Here is a 23,714-nt window from a genome sequence, read left to right as displayed (position 1 = left end):
TTTCCCATGGAGGGGAACCTTAGGGGAATCCCAGCAACGCAAAAACGGGCGCTTCGGCTGGCAAAAGGGGTGAATTTTGGGCTTGCACGCATTAATTGCTTTTCCATTGATTCCTATGGGAAACATTGTTTCATCTTACGAACTTTTTACCTTACAAACCTCATCTCGGAACCAATTAAGTTTGTAAGACAAGGTATCACTGTGTATGTCTTTTTAACAAGTTTTTACTATATTTGGTCTACGATTCCTTCATTGCTGAGTTTTCATTCACGCTGTATTTCCTTTTACACATAGCTGGTTATAATAATTTGGAAGTTGCTGAGTATCTTCTAGAACACGGTGCTGATGTTAACGCTCAAGACAAGGGAGGATTAATTCCACTACATAATGCAGCATCCTATGGGGTAAGCATTAATTAATAATCTCAATGTAGTCAAGACGTCCAGCTTGCATGACACTAACAAGTATAAAACAAGTAGCAGAAACCAGAGCAACAAGAAGGGAACAACAGCATACAATTGATTTTATTTCAGTCTTCTACAAAATGTTGCTGAAATATGTACAAGGGGAATTGTAAGATTTGTACAAATATTTGTAACTCAGGTTTGAATTGAAGTCTTTGGTGTTTTCTGAGCTTGATTGTTTTCTTGCAGACATTTCATTACTCAACTAGGTTACAGGACAGACCAGTTGTATATAAACAGAGAGCAAATTCCTTTCCTTTCTAGCACTGATGATTTTACTTAATTGGATAATGAAATTTGTGCAAGAATGCAACCAAGTTCAGAGAATACCAAGCACTCCACAGTATAAGTATGTCTTGCTACGTGAACAAACATACACATATAATTGTTTTAAATAGTAATGTGAATATCATGTTATATCTTGGTAAATATTTCTCTATTATGAAGATGAAAACTGAGACTAGATTAAATAGAATAGAATTCTTTATTGGCCAAGTGTATTTACACACAAGGAATTTGTCTTGGTGCATATGTTCTCAGTGTACATAAGAGAAAATATAGATTTGTCAAGAATCACGTGGTGCAACACTTAATGATTGTCATAGAGGTCAAATAAGCAATGGAGAAACAAGCAATATTAATAAAAATCTTAGGATACAAGCAACAAATTACAGTCATACAGTCCTAAGTGGGAGGAAAAGGATGATAGGAATGAGGAGAAAAAACTAGTAGAAATAGAAGTGCAGACTTAGTAAAAAGTTTGACAGTGTTGAGAGAATTATTTGTTTAGTAGAGTAATGGCGTTCGGGGGAAAACTGTTCTTGTGTCTAGTTGTCTTGATGTGCAGTGATCTGTAGCGATGTTTTGAGGGTAGGAGTTGAAACAATTTGTGTCCAGGATGTGAGGGGTCAGTAAATATTTTCACCACCCTCTTTTTGACTCGTGCAGTATACAGGTCATAAAAAATGATATATGAATCAAAAGTTTTGTCTTTTATTTTCTGTCTTAGTTGTAGTTTTTGCATAGAAAAATATAAATGACAAAATACTGTACATCTCCCATATTAAGGAAGTTTAGATTGTTGAAGAACTGAAAGTTGTATATTTTACATACTAGCTAACTTGTGTGCTTGTTGTTCATAAATCTCTGTATAGAACTATCTAATTATATCAATTACTATGTTTACAATGCTGCATACAGCCAGCTCTGTCATAGTTTTGAGTGTACAGTATAACAAATTATTTAACAATGTATGCTTTTCTCTTTTTAAATGGAGAATTCTTCCAATTATTTTTTTATTATTTTTCCTTAGCATGTGGATATAGCAGCTCTATTGATTAAGTATAATACCTGTGTAAACGCTACAGATAAATGGGCATTTACGCCATTGCATGAAGCAGCACAAAAGGGAAGGACGCAGCTCTGTGCTCTACTTCTAGCTCATGGAGCAGATCCAACAATGAAGAACCAAGAAGGCCAAACTCCTTTGGATCTTGCCACAGTAAGTTGGTTTTAAAAAATAATTACAGTACTCTTATTCCGTATTTAGATCTGCTGGCTACAGCGATAGTCATTTATTTCCTTCATTGATCACATTTCTAGAGTGAAATATCTCAATAGTGAGTACTGAAGTGGATTTGACATGAATCTGTTTCTGTAAACATTTTGAGGAGCTAAAGTTGTTTGTATAGTGTGTTCTATTATTATCCAGTGAGTGATACATAACGCCACACAATTTATTATATCACATTGGTTCAATATATATTGGATGTTTGGTAAGGCAGGAGAAAAAAATATTTTTGGTTTGTGCAGATTGGAGGCCTGATTTTTTTAATCCATTATTCATTCAGACAATTTACAGTGTATAATGGGGTTGCAATTACTATTTAACAAATTGCTTTATTCCTTTCATTTTTATTGCTTGAACTTTATCTGTAACTTCCAAAACAAAGTGTTTTTTTTTAACATATGCTTCACATATGTGAACACCTAAACATTTTATGTACAGAGTAAACTCTGTACTGAGGGTAAACTATTTTGTAATATTTCAAAGTGTTATGGAAAGTAAATGTCTTTCAAACTCTGTTACTACTACCAAAACCAGGAATCGCTCCAAAGATTGATGACTTGAATATTTGCAAATGTTCAAATATTCTTTGGTTTCGGTTTTATTTTACTTTTTAAAAACACCATTTTATTTCCAGGCCGATGATATCAGAGCCCTGCTTATTGATGCAATGCCTCCTGAAGCCTTGCCAACATGCTTTAAACCTCAGGCCACTGTTGTCAGTGCCTCTATCATTTCACCAGCATCCACTCCATCTTGTTTATCTGCTGCCAGCAGTATAGATAACCTTGCAGGACCTCTGGCTGAAATTGCAGTGGCGGGCCCATCTAATGCGGGAGATGGAGCAACAGGAACAGAGAGGAAAGAAGGAGAAGGTACTTTCCTGATTATAGGAAATCGCCACAGTCCTAAATGTGCATAATGGGAAATCACCTTTAATCCTGATTTTTTAGGAAATAAGTCTTAAGGTCCTTTGATTTCTAAAGTTTTGTCAGGGGGAAAACTCTTAACACTTGAAGAAATAGGTAAAACAGATTTTCCTTTTGGAATAACTATTTTTCTGGACTTTAAATTTGTGAACAGAGATATTTACTCTTTGTATAAACTTGATTATATAAGACGTACATAAAACTGTAGTCAAAATTGCAAAAACTGTAGGATGATGGATGTTTGGAGAGAGAAGTATCTTTTGGTGTTTGTTATGCTACGAACCAGCATGAGTAAGTTACTCATTAAGTTATATAACATTAGAGAAGTAGGAGGTGGATTGAGCAGAGAAAATGGAATGTGCAGATGGTAGCTTTATCTGCCACATTTAACCCTTAAGGCTCACCAAAAGAGATTTTATTAATAATGAAAATTCATACTATCTCCCATAAGCAATGCCAAATGTGTCTCTTCTTTATTCTTGATATTTTTCTAATAAGATTTGTTTTCTTGTGGAAGGTACAATAAGAGGAAATATTTCAGATTGAAAATATTACAGTTAAAGGATTAAGGATTTAAATGGAAGCTAGGTGGATAATTTGTATTGTTGACTAACATGAAGGATATTTTTGTTGTAGTTGTTGGCCTTGACATGAATATCAGCCAGTTTTTGAAAAGTTTGGGTCTGGAGCATCTCCGAGATATATTTGAAACGGAACAGGTAAAAATGATCCTAAGCTAGTGTTGCATTTATTCTTCTACTTCATTTCAATAATGTGCATATGATGGCTAGCATCAAAGAATCCCATAGCTTAAGTTTTCTGTGAGAGAGATTTGGGGTTTTAGTTTCTAAAACAACCACCTGACATGCTTTATGGCAAATTGACTTTCAAATAAAGCAGATGGTAATATGGTATGAACCTGCTTTTGTAGAGACAAATTTAAAAAGAGCTACTGAGAACTTATCTGAAATCAGCTATTTGATTAAATTAAGTTTTACTTAAACTGAGCAAAGTAGTTCAGTTTATTCCTTTTTCAGCCCTATTGCCCTCTTTAAAAAAATATCAGGTATCAACATCTTATATTGCATTAAGTCTACTTGGTTTTTTATATTGCATTAAGTCTACTTGGATTTATATGCTGCCCCGAGTCTACGGAGAGGGGCGGCATATAAATCCAATAAATCTAATCTAAATCTAATTTCAATTATTGTGCAAATAATTTGCCTAAGTTCTATCTTAGAAACAAAAAAGGAATAAATCTTGGTGCTTTTGTTAATTACCTAGCATTTTTCTATCCATTGTTTTAGCAAAAGTTCAAATTATATTTTTTAAAGCCCAAAGCAAATATGAATAATTATGTCCCCATTTTGCTCTCTGTAATTATGCTGAGGAAATGAAATTCAGATTCTGCTGAAAGTTGTAAGAGTGAGAGAAATGCTTGGTGCTTGCTTATTCTTCTCCTGTCTTCAGCTGCTCCCAGTACAGTTTATCTGACCAGCCAGCTAGGCCTTTAATCTTCCTAGATTGCATTCCCCATCCCTACTTACTTAAAATATATTGATGCTATCTTTCCTAGATTCAAGGTGACTAATGAAAAATGCTACTTTTCCCTTCTGTCTGTGCTGTTCAGATTACCTTGGATGTCCTAGCAGACATGGGCCACGAGGAGCTGAAAGAAATTGGCATCAATGCCTATGGGCATCGTCATAAGTTAATAAAAGGTGTAGAGAGGCTTCTAGGTGGGCAGCAGGGTAAGTCTGTTAATCTAGTGTTTTTCAACCAGTGTGCCGTGGCACATTAGTGTGCCGCGAGACATGGTCAGGTGTGCCGCGAAGCTCAGAGAGAAAGAAAGCGAGAGAGAGAGAGAAAGAAAGCAAGAGAGAGAAAGAGCGAGAGAGAGAGAAAAAGAACGAGAGAGAAAGAAAGCAAGAGAGAGAGAGAAAGAACAAGAGGAAGAAAGAGAGAAAGAGAGAGAAAGAAAAAGAGAGAGAAAGAAAGCAAGAGAGAGAGAGAGAGAGAGAAAGAGAGGGAGGGAAGGAGAGAGAGAGAAAGACATAGAGGGACGTAGGGAGGGAGAGAGAAAGAGCAAAAAAGAAAGGAAGGAAGGAAGAGAAAGAAAGAGGGATGGAGAGAGAGAGAAAGAAAGAGGAAGGAAGGGAGAGAAAGAGGGAGTGAGAAAGAAATAGAGCGAAGGGGAGGAAGAGAGAGAATTTTTTTGTTCAAACTTTTTTTAGCCGGCCCCCTTCCCCCCGCTCAATGTGCCCCAGGGTTTTGTAAATGTAAAAAATGTACTGCGGCTCAAAAAAGGTTGAAAATCACTGTGTTAATCTGCTAAAAATCAATTTGAGATTCAGCTAAAAAATGAAGTCTTTCATAAGTTACAGAAATCTTTCAGGAGAGGTCTTAGTTTGGGAAAAGCAGTAAGGGACAACGGGAAAAAAAAGATAAATAAAATGAAATGAGAACTATATTTTTGGATACTCAGAATCATTTTCCATTTTGTACTATCCTATTTTTAATATTGTCAGTTGTATGATGGTCAGCCTTTCCCATGTAATGTGGCTCTTGTCACTGTCCAGATTCAGTGACATTGTTTTAGTCTTTCAAGAATAAGGAATTGCCATCCTGTTCTTTTTTATTTTTTTTTAGACATAATTATAATAAGAGAGTACATTTTTCTTTTTTTTTAAGTTTCTTTATTTCAATATAAACATACATAGACAGATGTTTAAAATTGAACAATGTGTGACAGACCTGTTTCTTATTTCCTATTGTGATATTTTTATATTACCATTTTTACCACATTTCTTACCATTTTATCAAAATTTCCCTTCTTCTTTTACCGTTCCAAATCTATTTTTTTCCACCATTCTCTCTCAAACTCCCCTCTATCTATCTTTTAACCGATCCTCTTTTCTTTTAGTTCCTAATATTTAATTTAGTTGAAATATATATATATATTTTCTCCAAGCAAAAATAAAACATATTCCAAAATTTATAATATTCATCTTTATCTTTTATCTCCATTGTTAATTTATCCATTTCTGCACAAGACATATCTTTTTTATTAAGTCTTCTTCAGATGGTATGCTTTCTCCTTTCCATTGTTGTGCAAAGATAATTCTCGCCGCTGTTATTATATGTAAAATTAAATAAGTTTGACATTTTTCATATTTTTCATGTGTTATTCCCAATAAGAAACATTCGGATACAGTGATCCCTCGATTTTCGCGGCTTCAAACTTCGCGAAACGCTATACCACGGTTTTTCAAAAAATATTAATTAAAAAATACTCCACGGTTTTTTTGCTATACCACGGTTTTTCCCACCCGATGACGTCATACGTCATCACCAAGAGTCACTTCTCTCTTTCTCTTTCTTTCCTGTCATTCTCTGCTTCAATCATTTTCTCATTTCTCTTTTTTTCTCCCCTTTTTTCTATCATTTCTCTCTCTTCCTTCCACTCTTCTCTCTCTCTCTTTCTTCCTCTCTGTCACTCTCTTCCTTTCTTTCTCTCTCTCTATCTTGCTTCTTCCTCTCTCACACTTTCTTCCTCTCTCTCTCATCTCTTTCTTTCCTTCTCTCTCTTTCTCTATCTCTCCCCCTCTTGCTCTCGAGCGGCGAGCAAGCGGCCGGGCGGCTGGGTGGGTGGGCGAGTGGTGAGCGAGTGGCCGGGCGAACGGGCGAGCGGCGAGCGAGCGGCTGGGCGAACGGCGGGCGGGCGAACGGCGGGTGGGTGGGTGCTGGGGGGGCGGGGGCAGCCGACATTCAAAGCAATCTTTGTCGGCTTCCACACTTTCGTCGCTCCCCGCCTCCACCTGCAAGCCCTTGCGCGGCCATGGAAAAAGGGCGCGCATGCGCAGATGGTGTTTTTACTTCCACGCCGCTATATCGCGGAAAATCGATTATCGCAGGAGGTCTTGGAACGTAACCCCCGCGATAATCGAGGGATCACTGTATTCCAGTATTTCTTCCAGCCACCACATAGGATAATAAGAACCATACTCTTTCCTATACTCCAACATCTAGGTCAGTGATGGTGAAACTATGGCATGGGTGCCACAGGTGGCACACGAAGCCCTATCTACTGGCACACAAGCCGTTGCCCTAGCTCAGCTCCGGCACACGTGCAAGCCAGTTTTGGCTTGCATGGAGGCTCTGAGAGGGCATTTTTGGCTTCTGGAGGGCCTCCAGGGGATGGGAGAGGGCGTCTTTACCCTCCCCAGACTCGAGGGAAGCCTCTGGAGCCTGGGGAGGGTGAAAAATAGGCCTAGTTGGCCACCAGAAGTTGGGGAATTGACTATTTCTGACCTCCGGAGGGGCAGGGGGAGCAATTTTCGCCCTCCGCAGGCATTGAATTATCAGTGTGGGCACTCGTGCAGGCACATTAGTGTTTGCACACATGCATTTGGTACCCAATGGAAAAGGGTTCGCCATCACTTTGATCTATGTGAATGTTTTTTATCCATCTTCACTAATTATGTTGGTTTTATGTGCCACTTTTAGAACATTTTATACCAGTTCTTTTCGTATGCTGTGGCTAATGTCAATTTTTTGCTTCTTGTCTGCAATTGTTGCCATTCATTTAAATTAATGTAGCCAAAATTTAATTATAATATCAACTTGTTCCTCTTCATTTTATAACTTAACAAATATTGATACAATTTTTAATTGATTTCTCATCTATTCCTACTAATATTTTGTCTAGTATTGTTCTTTTCTCTATTCCATGTTCTTTTTTTATGTTTTTTGTATCTTGATTTTATTTGAAGATACTTCCACCATTCTAACTCAATCAATCCCTTCCTCTCCTACTTTGAGTCTAGTTTTTATAATCCCTTCTTCTTTAATCAATTCTTTATAGGTTATAACTTTACCTGGTTTCTTAAATTTAGGTATACAAAAGCTTCTAATGGTGATAATCAATTGGAAATGCATCTGTACATTAGTTTTTTTTAATAACCATACATTTTCTGAGTACAACCAAAATCTTAGCTCTTGTCTAATCTTTATGGTCAGAGATTGCAAACCTTAGAAAATGACTAATTTAATTTATTTTTTAAAAATCCAGCTATTTTTAAATGATGGCAGTGAGCAGTTATTCTATAAGTCCTACTTTTATGGTTGGTTCTGCTTGGTACATACAAGTTTAACATATTTTACTTTTCAGGCACCAATCCTTACCTGACCTTTCATTGTGTCAGCCAAGGGACAATTCTTATAGATCTTGCTCCTGATGATAAAGAACATCAATCTGTAGAAGAGGAGGTAAAGAAAATCTATTTTAAAAAAGCTTAAGATAGGTCTTTGACTATAACACAATTGTTTCTTTGTTTGCAAACATTTCTTTACTATGCAGCACCCAGGTAGTCAAGTGATTCTAGAAAACAGTGGCATTTTGTACATGTGCAATCTACCTTGCAGGAGACATGAAAACTCCTTAATTTCACAAAACATGGATAGGCTTAAGCTTGCTTCCAAGGTAGGAAACTGGGCATCCTAAAGCAAGCTAAATCCCCAAAATGTTGAAGAATTCCTGGATGCTTAATCAAAAGGCACATAGAGGTAAACCACATTTACATACCATTCAATAGAGATAAAAGAAAGCTAAAAAGTAAACAGAAGCATAACATCTGATAAGCAGGGATTAACACTAGACCAAGGGTCTGCAACCTTAAAGCCACACTAAGAGCCATTTGGGCCTGTTTTCCATAGGAAAAAAACACACTGGGAGCCACAAAACCTGGGTGGCTAATTCAAAGTCACTTCCATCCAGTCACATGAACCCCTAGCCACCCCTATCCAGTCACAAAAAAACATCCTCTCTCTGTGTGTGTCTCTCTCTCCTTGTCCTCTCTGTTTCTCTCCTCTCTTTCTGTATCTCTCTATCCCTCTCCCCCCTCTCTTTGTATCTCTCTCCCTCTCTCTCTCTCTCTTTCCCTCTCTCTCCCCTTTCTGTATCTCTCTGTGTCTCTTCCTATCTTCCCCTCTCCCCCCTTCTGCCCTCTCTTTCCCTCTGTATCTTTCTCTCCTCTTCCTATCTTCCCCTCTCTCTGTGTATCACTGTGTGTCTCTGTGTCTCTCTCTCATCTCTTCTCTGTGTATCACTCTGTGTGTCTTTCTATGTCTCTCTCTCTCCCCTCCCCCTCTGTATCTGCGTGTGTGATTGTCTCTCTCTCTCTTGGAAAGCAGTGGCTGGGCCAAATCAGCAAGCTCTTCTTGGAGCACTTCACTACTCCTTTTATTTCTTCTTTTTGGAAATCTGGGCTAGCCTCCTCCCTCCTTTTCTTCTGACTCCCTGGCGAACTGTGGCTGGGCTCGGAGGGTGCACACGCATAGGAAGACCCTCCTCAACCAAGCACCAAAGTACAGCAAAGGCATGCAGGGGTTGGGCAGCCAGTCACTTAAGAAGGATCTTAATAGGACACAACAGGACGTGGCTTCTCTCCTACACTAAGGCTCCAGCCATCGTCTTGCTGTATGTCCCCCACACCCCCACAGGGCGCGAGCTCCAGCCCAAAGCAACAGGAGGCGAAAGCTGCCTTAAGTGCAAATGGGGTGCGAAAGCAGGTACAGGGCCACTTTGTTCCTGCACTAAGACTCCGGCGACCCTCCTCCTCCTCTTGTGACCCCATGACTGGCTGTGGTTGAGCTGGGAGTGTGCGCACACACTGGGTGACCCTCCTTTAATTGAGCAGCCGACCGTCCCCCTGCCTGCCTTTCCTGCGCTTTGGCGCTCCCTGAGGGAGGGTCTCCCTTCTAGCAATATGCAAATAATATATGTAAGAAAAAAATATGTGTAATTCCTAGGTGAAAAGATAATGTTGTTCTAGTATGAAAGATGTGACGAACTTCCACCCTAGATTTCCATTCTTTGTATACTGCTCGTAGCTCAGCCATTGGGGTCACAAGAGGAGGAGAATTGCCCGAAAGAGAAGCCTCCGCTGTGGCTGGCGATCATTCCTCAGCAAGCCCAGATTTCCAAAAATATCCAAAAAGGGAATAAAAGGGGCGAGGGATGGGCCCCACCAATGATAGGACAGGGAGCTGCAGCAAAGGGCCCAAAGAGCCACATGCTGCCCTGGAGCCGTGGGTTGCCAACACCCGCTCTAAACAAACAACCAAGCAGGAAACAGCAGCCTAACCAAGGAGAAAGCTACACTTCATCACATTGACAGGGCAACCTACTATATTTATTTACTGGATTTATATGATACCCTTCTTGATGTTTAAGCAACTCTGGGTGGCTTACAGGATAATAAAAAAGTGAAAAAAAGTAGTACAAAACACTTAATATTAGAAATATTAAATAATAAACAAAAGTCAAGAGGACAGATGAGGTGGGAATTGGGATCTTTCCTTTACCCCAGCAGCTACTGCTAGCCTAGGAAATCCCTATAAAACCCCACTCCCTTTTAGCATTGGAGATCTAGTTGGGTACTGAATGCCTCAAGCAAACCACCAAGGTCAAAGAGCACCAAGGACTTGACTACTGAGCTACAGATATTTTGTTCTATTGGTAGCATAGTCCAAGATAAAGGGAAAATTTAAACAACAGAATATAATTCCAAGTATTCAATCAGAATATTTCATTCATTCAGATCTAGGATGTGTTATTTGAATGTTCCCTTTATTTTTTTGAGCAATATACAAAGAATGGAAATCTAGAGTGGAAGTTCATCACATCTTTCATACTAGAACAACATTATCTTTTCACCTAAGAATTACATATATTTTTTCTTATATATATTATTTGCATATTGCTAGAATGAATGCAGCATCGTGGTTTATTTCAGTTCCTCTGCTTAAAAAGGCTTTGCAGCATGAAGAGTTTAATTTTTTTGTGGAAATATTGCTTTCCCTCAATCCAAAGAGATTTCACCTGCCTCTTTCTATTTCCAGTACTTAAAAAGAAACCCCTAGTTTGTCCTTCGAGAGTGGGGCGGCATATAAATCTAAATAATAAATAAAATAAATAAATAAGTATGCATTCAGGGTTTAATCCAATAGATATGATTAAATGTCTATGGAAAGCTTATGGGAAATGTAACAGAAACAGTGCAAACCTCTTTCTTATCGTAATCAGGAAACATGCATGGATGTATGTGTGCTAAATTGGAGCTTCCAAAGCAGCCTCCTGCAAAAAAAAATAGTTTGATAAAAATTAACATTGCAACCATGAATGGTTGTGACAAGGTGAAGTAGAAAAGAGCATATGGGGAGGATTTGCAGGGCAGCCTGCTGTTAGATCCCAAGGGGGTGTGAGCATTTGAGGAATACCCTAGAGAGGTTGGGCTGATGCACTGTTGCCTAGCAGCATTAATCACTCTTCATCTCGCTTGACTGATAAACAGCAGGAAAGAGAAACAGGATGTCTTTGTTTTTCCAGAACACCATCAATTGAAGACTCTTCTTTCTATCCTCCCTTCCACTTTTCCTCCCCACCAGTTAATTTATTGACAACCCATCTACAGTAGTGGCCAAAATTGTGGAAACCTTTTGGGGAAAATGCCGTATTTTTGAGGTTTGATGGCTAATAACCACTTTTTTCAGTAGTATCATAAAATTATATATTCTCTGCCCAGGTAATATGGGTTTTAGCCCAGTTTAGGTTTTTTTTCCAACTTTTGTTTGAGAGATAAAAGTGTGTTTTGGGGTGGAATTCTAGATTTTAGGCCAAATTCCTATAGTCTGCGCCGAACAGTCCTTGCACTCAACTTCACGTTGCATTGCGCCATTTCATCTTGCATACATTCACATGCTTTTCTTCTGTCACATAGGAACAATCCCTCTATCATAACTTTTTATTGTGCATCTCTTCCTGTCTTTACCAGTGTGATTTTGTAGTGATTGAGTCTCAGGAGAAGGGCGGCATAAAAATTGAATGAATAAATCGAATAATTGAGTCTCCTTATGCCTCAAAAACTTAGAAATACCACCTTTGGTTATGTTTCCATCATTTTTTCTTCTAACTTAATACTACTACTTTACATTGCTTTCTGGGAGAACAGTCAACTCTTTGCACCATTACTTTAATTTTATTACGTTTACAAGCCCAGTAAATGAAAGAACACAAAAATACCCAACCAACTTGAAAGCAATCACATAATACACTGACAAATGTCTTCCTCTCAGCTTCAATACATGCCATGTATTGTCATCCTACTGTGATCTGATTGGCTCATTGCCAAAACAAGTTGACACCTGATTGACTTTCTAAACACTTATGCTCATTGATTACAATCAGATGAAGGAAAGCTACCTGATATCAACCTAAGCAGGTTGTGCTTCCTTTTTGGCTATAACATTTCATAGAATACAGATTAATTGAACAAACTTTGTTGCATTACATTCTTGATTAAATTATCTTTCTATTGGTATATAATTTTATGATACTACTCCCCAAAAAGTGATTTACTGGTATTAGTCATCAAACCTCAAAAATATGCTTTCCCAAAAAGGTTTCCACAATTTTGGCCACTACTGTATTCTTGTCCATGACCTCATTAGACTGAATGGAAATTGAATATTGGCAGCATGCACCTACACGTACCAACTGAATATGATTTTACATTTACTGACTCTACCATTTGATTGTTTAACAGATGCAGAGCACCATCAGAGAACATAGAGATGGTGGTAATGCTGGAGGAATCTTCAACAGATATAATGTCATTAGGGTAAGTTTCAAAAATTATTGATGGAAATATCAAATCACCCCATGAAGGTGATAAATAGGCTGTGGGAATAGTTTAGCCAATCTTTGTGCTGACAGTAACCCGTGACGGTATAAAATGGTCCTGTTTAAAAAATAAATCAACAACTATCCATTCCTCCCATGGCCGAGTGGGTTCGGCTACAGAGTCAGAGGGGGTTTCACTGTGCTGGGTTTGGCAGTTGTGCAGATTGAATAACTTCTAACCTAGTCATCTATGTCATGTTACATCTTGGGCCACCAAAATTGCCGCTTAACTAAATAGGATTTAGGAACCCAAAATGTCCTGCTTGTTTCACGTTGTGGCACCTTTGTAGCACGACGTGTGGCAGGACGTGTGGCACATACAGTTTATTGCCTTTCCACGCTAACCCATCCTATTGGATGGGAAGTTGCTTGTGTCCCAAGAACCATGAGTCCGTGAGTAATTCGGCTTGTAAGCCTGTAAGCAACTTCCTCGGCTGTTGCAGCCATCTGCTGGGCCAAGACCCTGGCAGCAGGTTGTGTCTATGGTGAGGGAGGAATGATGGCGTGCAAGACCTCCTCTTGGTGACTATTTTATTGAGGCATCCTTGACGATGCGTCTACTAGAAAGTTTTTCCTGGATGGAATGTACTTCAAGGTGAACCGGAAGCGGTCAAAATATTGTGCCCACCATACCTGTTTGAGCGACAACTGCCGTAGCACCTGAAGAGCTTCAAGGTTTTTATGGTCCGGCCATACCTTGAATGGTAGTTTCTTTCCCTCCAGGAGGTGACGCCATGTAACCAGGGCCCTCCGAACCCTCATATATTACACATGTAATATATAATTTTTATTACATTTTATATTATCTTCTTTAACTGATCAGAATTATAAAAAAAGATATGTGTATGGGGATTTCTTTACTTATCTGCAAGGCTATCACATTTCTAGTTCATAGAAACATAGAAGACTGATGGCAGAAAAAGACCTCATGATCCATCTAGTCTGCCCTTATACTATTTCCTGTATTTTTATCTTAGTTCAGGTTCGCCTTCATTTGTATCTTATTTATTTCTTGTGGTTTCATAGAATAGGAGTGCTTTTTGCATTCGATTCTGTTGACATTCAAAAGGGCAGCTACAGTAATGTTCCATTTCCCTACTTAATGAAAAATTCTGCTCAATTCTTTTGAGATGGCAAAAATATGTGGCATTTTTTAATCAGGAACAAATATATTTTGCTCCTAGTGAGTCAGTGATCAACTTAATTTTATACAAATTGTAGAATTCTTAGTGCCCTTGAGTTTGTTATTCACTTGCAGACATTTTTTACCAGATTAGGTAATACCTTCAGTGGTAGAAGGGAGTGGGATTTGCTCTCTCCTAGCATTGAAGATATTACCTAGTCTGGTAATGAAACATCTGCAAGCAAACAATCAAGTTCAGAGAATACCAAGGACTTCACCATTCAGCCCTGAGTTACTTATATTATTTTCTGTTTACCCTCTTCTAATTATTCCAGTTATATTAATGTAGTTAATAATCATATACATTTCTGATTTCAGAGAAATATTGAGCTACTTGAGGTTTCTTGAGATGAACCTATGTTTGTTAAGTATATTTCTGAGCCTTACTAACAGAAGACAAAGCTGTGAAAAAAGAAGCAGCATAATTAAATTGGTCTTTTATTATTTTGGTCATTATTGAAACTAAGTTTTTTAAAACCACAGAAACTATTTTAAAAACGATGCAGCTTATAGAATCATACTGACTCAGACATTTGGTCTTAAGATTTTGTTTTGCTTTTCATTCTTCATAGATTCAAAAGATTGTGAATAAAAAGCTAAGGGAGAGATTTTGTCATCGTCAGAAAGAAGTCTCGGAAGAAAACCATAACCATCACAATGAACGCATGTTGTTTCATGGTACGAAAGGTGATCCTCTTAAGAATGTGTGCTTGCAGTAAAACAAAATTTGTAAAACGTACATAAATTGTACTTTGGTTTAATTTACCATTCTGCTGTTTGATTGATTCTGGATTCTGGACTCAGAAGCCAAATGGACCTTGGGCTGATTTTTCATGCCTTAATGATACAGATGTGCAAAACTCCTATAATGCTCTAGAGCAGTGATGGCGAACCTTTTTTGGCTCAGGTGCCAAAAGGGTGCACGCAGATCGAGCCAGATCTCTGTTATCGGCCACACAGGCCTTCAGGAAAGCCTACGTAGAAGAAACGGGCCAAGGTGTGGGAGGCCTGGTTGCAACTATCTGAAGGTAAGTAGCAGGGCAGCTCCACTTCCGTTTCATTTCTGAACTTCCGTTTGGACTGTTGGGCCATTTTTCAGCATCCCCAGGTTGCAGAAGGCTTTCCTGAAGCCTGCGGAGAGTGAAAACAGCCAGAAATCAGCCGGCCAGCACATGTATGCATGCTGGAGCTGACATAGGCAATGCTTGCTGTGCCTTCAGATATGCCTTAGTTTTGCTATCGCTGCTCTAGAGTCTACAGTATTTTCCAGCTCCTCAAAGTAAGGGGAGGAATTCACAAATGAAAAGTCCTGCTATGAAAGCAGTGTTCCATTATGAAGGCAAGTCTATCATGACCACTGTTTTGTCTGTGGGTTTTTTTTTTAATCCAATCACAGGAAATGTGAACATAAGAAGAGCCCATCAAGTCCAGCATTCTGTGTCACATAGAGCCCCCCAAAATGTATATGGGGATCTTGAGCAGAAAGAGAAAGCAAAACCCTCCCTTTTCCTTGGCCCCCAACAAATGGTACCCAAGGGAATCCTGCCTGCCTCAACCAACATAGAGGCGGCACTTAGACATCTGTTTCAATAACCAATAACCAGTGATAGATATGTAGGCCAGAAAAAGAACAAGAGAGGCATGCCAGTCAATCCATCCTTCTCCATAGATATTTAAGTATATGTTGCTTACGCAATAAAAAATGAATACATTCTTAGATGTTAACTGGTGCTGAAATGACTTCCTGTTTGGGGCGCACGGAACCCACATCACAGCTGCTCTCTTTGTGCAAGGAATTAAACAAAGATCCTCTCTTTTCTGAGAAACCCAGCCCAACAATTTCTCTAGTATACTTAATACTACTAACACATGTCACTATGGTGTTATCTCAACCCTTACATCAAGTTAGGTTTCTCTGTTTCTCGGAAAAGATTAAGAGTGAGAGGTATGACATTTACCTAAGATATATGGAAATCCTTTTCTTGAAAATCCATTGAATCCTCAGAAATCAGAATATTCTGTTTTTATATTGGTTTTTTGGTTTATATCAGGGGTCCTCAACCTGTGGGCCACAGCCCACTAGTGGACTCTGAGCTGTTTACAACCTGACTGAGGAAATGGCAGGAAAGCATGTGCACACATTATCCCCATTTGCACAAGCAGTGGGTGAGCTTATCCACCTTCCGTTTGTGTGAGCGATGGGCACATGTGCACGCCATTTGTGTAAATGGATCTGTGCATTTTGCACATACTTGCCGGTCGCTCGTGTGGACTCTTCCTCTCTTCCACCCCTCCCACCACTAGTTGGGGAACTCTGGTTTTTGTAATTGAACAGGAATTAATTATTTTGCTTATTTGATATTAAGACGAAGTTACAATTCCTATAGTACATATATATGTTTACATGTTATTTGTTTGTTTGTTTTAGGATCTCCTTTTATTAATGCAATTATTCACAAAGGATTTGATGAAAGGCATGCATACATTGGAGGGATGTTTGGAGCTGGGATTTACTTTGCAGAAAATTCCTCTAAAAGTAACCAATACGTATATGGAATTGGAGGAGGCACAGGCTGTCCCACACACAAAGACAGGTCCTGCTATATCTGCCACAGGTGAGTTCTTGATAAATTGGAGTATCTGGAAAAGCAGGTACAATGCTCCCTAAATGAAGAAATGCCAAAGAAAAAAGACAGGACACATTTCTTAGTTTTCTAGCTTGGAGGAATGTGAATGCTAAAGACTCCAGGAGGCTTTTGCGAAGTGGAACTTGATTCAGAGAACACAAGAATAAAACACCCTTTTTATTGCAAGGTGCTATAATTGAACAGCTTCTGGGTTCATGTTTGCAGTTTCTGATGACCAAACGTAGAGTTGAAATGACAAAAATGACCATAATAAGTCTGTTCTTTCAGCATGTAAGCTGCAATGGCTTGAGAATCAATTATTTACAGAATGTATTGATATTCTGCTATCCCTTGCTTAGCCATTCATGCATTTATGGAGAAACTGTTACTTTTTTTGAACTAGTTCCTGAACAGTCATTAATCTAATCACAAGAGAGAAGAGAAGTCATTAGGACTTCATGTTCCAAGTTGTGGCGGGGGGGGGGGGGGGGGGGGGGGAAGAACCATAGTAATATGGTCCTAAGAGCTGATGAGTAAGCAAAAATGAAAATTCACCCTTTTTACCGATTTTAAACAATGTTTAAATTGAAAATTGATAGCTTGTACAAACTAGATCTCTGACAAGGCGTATATGTAATGTGTTGCTGCAACAGAATTCACTTTTAAAATTATTTTCCTGTCTTTTAGACAAATGCTTTTTTGCCGGGTGACATTGGGAAAGTCCTTCTTGCAGTTTAGCACCATGAAAATGGCCCACGCCCCTCCCGGACACCACTCCGTAATTGGCAGGCCAAGCGTCAATGGGCTCGCCTATGCTGAGTATGTCATCTATAGAGGGGAACAGGTAGGTGACATATGAAAATGGTATCTGTCTTCTTCATTGGCTCATTGAAATCTTTGCCCTAGGTTACCTTGTTAAGCACAGAGGTGGGCTACTAGCTGGAACACTAAATTATTATTATTATTATTATTATTATTATTATTATTATTATTATTACTATTATTATTATTATTATTATTATTAAGATTTGTATGGCGCCCCTCTCCGTAGACTCGCCGCGGAGGCTTGTAAGTGTTTGTGGGGTCAGCGCGACTTTGCTTCTGCATCTGTGGAGGTAGCAAAATCACGCATGGAGCTGCAGGTGTGCCCGTGTTTTGGCATGCACGGAAGCAAAAAAACCTCAGCGAAACACGGGTGCACATGCGGCTCCATGCGTGATTTTGCTACCTCCACAGGCTAGTAGCCCACCGCTGGTTAAGCACCACCAAAAAGAGTTACTTCATATTTTTAACAATAAGCTATGATTGGCTTGAGCATCACACCAAATTACTGTGACAAACTACATGTTTTAAAAGGTCGTGTGATTCTTTCATGCTGTATAGTGCAAACTGCCTTAAATTAGGAGCAAATGAAGACTTGCTCCAGTCTTCCTGAAGTCTGAAGACTCCCCCAAACCTGTTTTGATTAAGTAAATGCTACCTTCTGCCGTCTGCAGAGGCACAATCCTCCTAACATTAAGTAGGTTTCACTATCCATAAAATAAAAATATTTTTGAAGACTCATTCAGATACTTTGCATAAGATCAGCCACATCTTTATGTTACTAAAAATACACCATTCTATTAAAAAAGCCAAGCAGGAAACACACCGTATCAAAGGTCTATGTGCAGCTACTGATTTTTTCTCTGCAACAGTTCGTACCTATGGTTTGTGGTAGACTAGTCAACCAATACTGTACTTTGTGAAAAATAGTGGTTTCTGCCTTCAGAAGGACATTCTTAACACTTTTTGAAAATTAGAAAGTGGAGTACCGGTACTTGTACTCATTAAAATCTAGGAGGGTTTATATAATATAATATAAAATATATAAATTGTTTATATTTTATACTATATCATACATATGTCATACTATGAAAGGATCTTATTTAAGCTCCTGTTTAAAGGTTCTTCTCTTGATTTCATGAACAAGACTGTGACTGATGCTTCCAAAATTTTAATCACTTTCCATGCCATCTCCTTTCTGCAAAGAAGGAAAGGAACAAACATGGCAGAGAAGAGTGTAGTAACACTTTGCAAATGGATATATGTCCACATCAGATAAACAAGTTTTGAGTACAGTGTGGCGTAATGCCTACAATAGACTTAAGAATGATACTTCTTCCCAAAAATCAGACCAAAAAATTTGCTTCCATCAATTACACATCATTGTCTCACCGACTGTGGCCTTTGCAATCCCTAGAAGAGTTCAGTACAATTTCTGGTGATCAGTTTTTCTTCAAGCAATATTTAGGAAGATTTTAGATGCTGACCTTGGCTTTTATACGTCTCTTTTGCCCCGTTAGAGTATGCTATTTGCCCTCAAATGAACAAAGAAGATTTTATATTTGAAGTCATGGTAAAGTATCCGTTCTACATAACACGATAGATATTAAATGGATTGTGTTAGAAGCAAAAATGGCTGATGGCTCCTCAGACAAAAGTAATATAAAAATTAAGTAAAATGAACGTTTTCTGTTGTTTTTAATTATTTCTGAATAACATGGATTAATTTGAATGTATCTGCTTATTCGTAGGCTTACCCTGAATATCTCATTACATACCAAATTGTAAAGCCAGATACTCCCTCACAGACGGCAGTGGCTGCGGAACAGAAGACCTAGTAGATGCTGGTTCATTGAAGTGGATTACGTGACTGACGGACTGGATGGTTGAGATTAGTTTCAGAACTTCAAAATTATATGGAATTCTCATCATTCTGGAACTGCTTTATGTATTTTATAAAGCATTGTCCTGTAAATGAATCTGAATAACTGATACGTACTCAACTGCTACTATTCCTTTTGAGGAAATGTTTACAAAGATTTGCCTTTTAACATCCTATCTCAGGCTCACTTTCCCTGCAGTTGCCATGTGTGTAAAATGTGAGAGCATCACTACTTCAATCTGGATATATGGAAATGAAATTTGCAGTTGCTGTGCTACAACCTTTTTGAAAGAACAGCAGCAACAGCTGTAGTGAAGTGCAGAGCCTCTATTGAACTCTCATACCATTCTCTCAACATCCATTTTTTTTCTTTTTAGAAGTCTTTAGTTCAGTTATTTATTTGCATTTTATTCTTCTGTTACAAAAATGAGCCAGACCCTCCTCGAGGATTTTTTTTGCACAAAGTCAAGTTGACTAAAATCACTTAACAATGCAACAGGAATTTCTTATCCAAGAAGGTGTTTGAGATATAGTTCCTTGGTCTGGGATTCTTTTTGCACTTTTTATGAATTCTTCTATGTTGCTAGGGACATAATTTTAAGGTAGAAGTCCTGCTTTTTCCCTATCAAGTTTATCTTTCTTTATAAGATGTTCATACTAGCATCCGTGTAGCAGCTTCTTTGGAAAATGGCCTCTGTTCCTCTGTTTTGCTTTCTTGTTGCTTTCTCGTGTCTAATATTCCAATAGCACAGTTTGATAAAATGCATAGAAAACATTTGTTGGCTGAAACCGAATAGACACAGCATCCTGTTTCTCTCTGCCCTTCCTAAGTGAAATTGTAAGCAAATTAGTGAAATTCATCAAGGAGTTGGATGTCCTCTGTGGGTATTTGCTATGGTTTTTAAAAATATTTTCATCAGATAATGAAAGCAAGGGAGCAAGTGGTGTGAACCAGAAGCCTAGTCCAGTTCTCACATGTGTATACAAACTCCAAAAGGACCATTATTTCACAAAGGGCCTATTAGAGCATAAAAGTAAAGCTTGCTTGAGGGCCTTTTTCCTTCGTAGATTGAAGTTGATGCAAATATCTTCCAACACCTTACCCCCAGTAGACTAATTAGATTAGTTAGGGTGTGTGTGTGTGTGTGTGTGTGTGTTAGGGTGTGCGTGACTGCTACGTAGTTTCTAATTGATGTCTATCCATTAAATTCATCCACCCAGATTTTCTTTGTGATGAATCCACTTACGTATCATCATTGTCATCACTAATATAATATCAAAAATCTACCAATGAAAACAATCTCCCTGCCCTCCACCAAACATAATTTTTAAACAACTCAATGACTTTCAGGGAAAAACAAGTAGTAGCCGAGATCTATAAGTAGAATATATAATGGAGAGAGGCTGCAATATTGCTTTGCAAAATCTTTGGTAATTAAAACAACCAGAGAAAGTTTGATTATAATTCTTCCATGGGAGTTTTTTTATTCCTTGAAAGGAAAGGTGGTATATTATGAAAATTACTGGCATCTGCTTGGAAATGGGCAAGGGTCTTATCTAATGAAAAAAGCCACTACCAAAAACCTTCCTCCAAAGACATTCCTAATATATATTAGAAAGATATACCTAATGCATATTAGAATAATGTACAGTTTACAAAAAAAATCATGTAAACATTTGTGAGATTCAACACTTGATCCATGAGATGAAACAAGGCAACTTGCTGTGAATCTTTCAGTTTTGCTTCTGTTGTTTGAGGTCACTCAGTCTACCTGGATTTCTCGCCCTGTGATATAAGGCCCAAGCTTACCAAGATCATTTACCTGTAAAATAAATATCTAAGTTTGGAAAGGATCCAGATGATGAACCTTCACTTAGAAATGTTTTTAAGCACAGCTCTGGGCAGACTGCTAACTACGGTTGAACTGCAAATGGATGTGAAAGTCTATATTTTGAAAACTGCATATGGATGTGAATTGGGACTCAGCTGTTTTTCACATTTAATCCAAATGGTTAACATGGACTGTGGAAGCCTAATGTTCCTTTTCTCCAGCAAGAGAGAATATTGATTCTGTGGTTGTCTTTCCTCCAGTGTGATGGTTAACCTAATGGATAATTTTAATCCTAAATTCTGAGAATCTCTCATTGCTCCTGTTTTGTAACATGTTTCGTGTAGACTAAAAGGTGCTGTCCAAGGAATTCCATTTTCAGTTACTTGTGTCTTGTAGTAATGTGATTTTTTTGTTACTCCTTTTGGTCAGACAACATGTATTCAAGTCTTCAGAGATCTAAAAGCCTAATAAGGAGCATCCTAAACAACAATTGCAAATATAGCATTTAATATCATTCAGTGTAACACAACAGTTATGTTCCCAAATACAGGAGTTGAGAATTTCTGCAAAGGACTTGTACACTTGATTCTGAAATATATTTCTGTGGGATAAGACTTAAACTAATATATGCAGTAGATTATCTCTCAATATGTTCTGAGTAGAAAACCTGATAAGTGCTTTGGTCATATGTGCGCACAGTCTTCAAAATAACAAAAGTGGTATTAGCCTTAAATAAACTACATTTGGGGCTTCCTTCGATCCACTGGGATGAAAAATCTCAGCCACATCAAGAGATAATAAGATGCCATAAGTATAGTGCCATTCATTCCTTTTGTCCCACTCCGAGAGATATAGATTGAGACATTTTCAGAAATTAAAATTGACGGGGTTAATGTCAAAGTGCAATGTTGGATATAACCGTAGAGCATTATCTACAGTATGTGGACTTGATTCTAGCACATGTAACCATAAATTAGGAATTTTAAATACCCCAATCATTTGTGACTATTATACCTAGTATAAATAGCAGTTAATCTGCTTGCATCAACATTTAGTTTTGAAAGGGATTCCTACAGCCAGTTTATTGATGAATATGTTTATATGATGTATGTATTTGCAACAACACATTTGTTGTATTACATGTTTAGGTACATACCTATAAATATAAATTGATGAATAATCTGTTGAGCATTTTTTTTTAATTAAAGTCCTGGGAGTTGGGAAATGGGGTTGCAGCTAAAATAATGTTTGGCTCTTTTTGGTTGCCCTAATGTCAGATGCCATGGAGAGGAGAGGAGAAAGGAGGAGAGAGTGGGTAAGCTGAAAGCTACTTTCTGCTTTGTTTGTTATTGGGATTTACAAAAACAAATAGATATAGAATTTGACTCTTTCTAAAGGTAATCATTTCATACAAGAAACAAAGGTTGGGGTGGTCTCATTATTTGCTCTCTCACCCGACTAACTGGAGGGTAGAAGTAGAATAAATATATTTTTTAAAATAGCCATCAATTGAAAATTACAGCATATCTTAAAATTTCCATCCATTGAAGCCTCTGAATTCTCTGAATATATTATTCATAACTCTGAAGTGCAAAATATATTACAGCTTTTTTTAGAAATCCAAACTCATTCAGAAATGGTACCTTATGAATAAAATACCTTAAGACTATTTTTATGTGATTTCCAAACCATGGGATATTTGGTTTCAAATGTTTTGATTTAAATAAGGTTAAACCTTGAAAGTTTGATGTGGAAGCTAGGAAGTGCTGGGAATCTTGGTCATCATTTTTGTAGTAGTATAATCCTCAACATTCTTGAATGCCTGAGATTGCATCATGAATTGCTTTCTTCCATGGTGATATTCCAGTAGTAATGTTTTTTTCCTTCTTCTGTGACCATTATCTGTCAATGTCGGAAATGACAAATGACAATATTACACATTGTCCAAAGATGATTTTTAGAATGAAGAGGCAGAATTTCCAGATTGGAATTTCCAGGTAAAGCATCAGTTTCATAGGAGATCTATGAGTTGATACTGGTATAATGAGTATTATGTGCAGATTTGAATTAGAGATGATGTTCAGGCCAATCATTGCAGCGGTATATCTCACCCTTGCTTTTGTCCATTGTAGGCCAAGCAGCAGTTCCAAAAAGGCAACTTTCAGTTGGGAAATGTCACAGAGGACAATTTTAAGGATTCCCTACTTAGGAAATGAAAATGTAGAGGCCTGATGGCAAACTCATGGCACGGGTGCCCAAAGTGGCACACGAAGCCTCGTCGCCCGGCATGGGTGGCCTTGCCTGTTTGTCTTCTGGGTTTCTGGCATGTGATGATCAGCTGTCCTTCATGCATGTGGCAGTGCTGAAAACTAATGCGTGCAGCATGGCGACCAGCTGATTGTGTGCTAGAACCCAGACACATGGCTTTTCTGGAGTATGTTCTATTCACACATGCGGCAGTGCCAAAAACTCCACAATCAGCTGGCCCACCCAACAATCGGCCATCTGATTGTTGGGCGGGCATGTGTGCGCATGCGCACCGGAACCCAGAAGTTCAGCTTTTTTGCATGCACGACATTTCTGCGTGACCTATTTGGCAGTCAGTGCCGAAAAAGTTCGCCATCACTGAACTAGAGTTCATAGATCTTTCATGATGTATGATTCAG

The 23,714-nt window shown here is 38.3% G+C and overlaps 1 protein-coding gene across 1 annotated transcript in view; it reads left to right on the top strand.

Annotated features, from left to right (window-relative positions):
• TNKS (tankyrase) overlaps nucleotides 1–22,228 on the top strand; it is a 102,956-nt gene extending 80,728 nt beyond the window's left edge. The window contains exons 17-27 of the mRNA XM_070742135.1: nucleotides 295–404; nucleotides 1,777–1,965; nucleotides 2,669–2,906; nucleotides 3,597–3,679; nucleotides 4,591–4,711; nucleotides 8,131–8,228; nucleotides 12,566–12,640; nucleotides 14,458–14,563; nucleotides 16,314–16,500; nucleotides 17,200–17,356; nucleotides 19,086–22,228. Of these exons, the coding sequence (XP_070598236.1) occupies nucleotides 295–404; nucleotides 1,777–1,965; nucleotides 2,669–2,906; nucleotides 3,597–3,679; nucleotides 4,591–4,711; nucleotides 8,131–8,228; nucleotides 12,566–12,640; nucleotides 14,458–14,563; nucleotides 16,314–16,500; nucleotides 17,200–17,356; nucleotides 19,086–19,172 (1,451 nt within the window). The 3' untranslated portion in view covers nucleotides 19,173–22,228. The remainder of the gene's footprint in view (nucleotides 1–294; nucleotides 405–1,776; nucleotides 1,966–2,668; nucleotides 2,907–3,596; nucleotides 3,680–4,590; nucleotides 4,712–8,130; nucleotides 8,229–12,565; nucleotides 12,641–14,457; nucleotides 14,564–16,313; nucleotides 16,501–17,199; nucleotides 17,357–19,085) is intronic.
• The last annotated feature ends 1,486 nt before the right edge of the window (nucleotides 22,229–23,714 follow it).

Source organism: Erythrolamprus reginae, chromosome 2 (assembly GCF_031021105.1).
Source record: "Erythrolamprus reginae isolate rEryReg1 chromosome 2, rEryReg1.hap1, whole genome shotgun sequence".
Lineage (NCBI taxonomy): Eukaryota > Metazoa > Chordata > Lepidosauria > Squamata > Dipsadidae > Erythrolamprus > Erythrolamprus reginae.
This window is presented reverse-complemented; position numbering and strand designations above follow the sequence as displayed.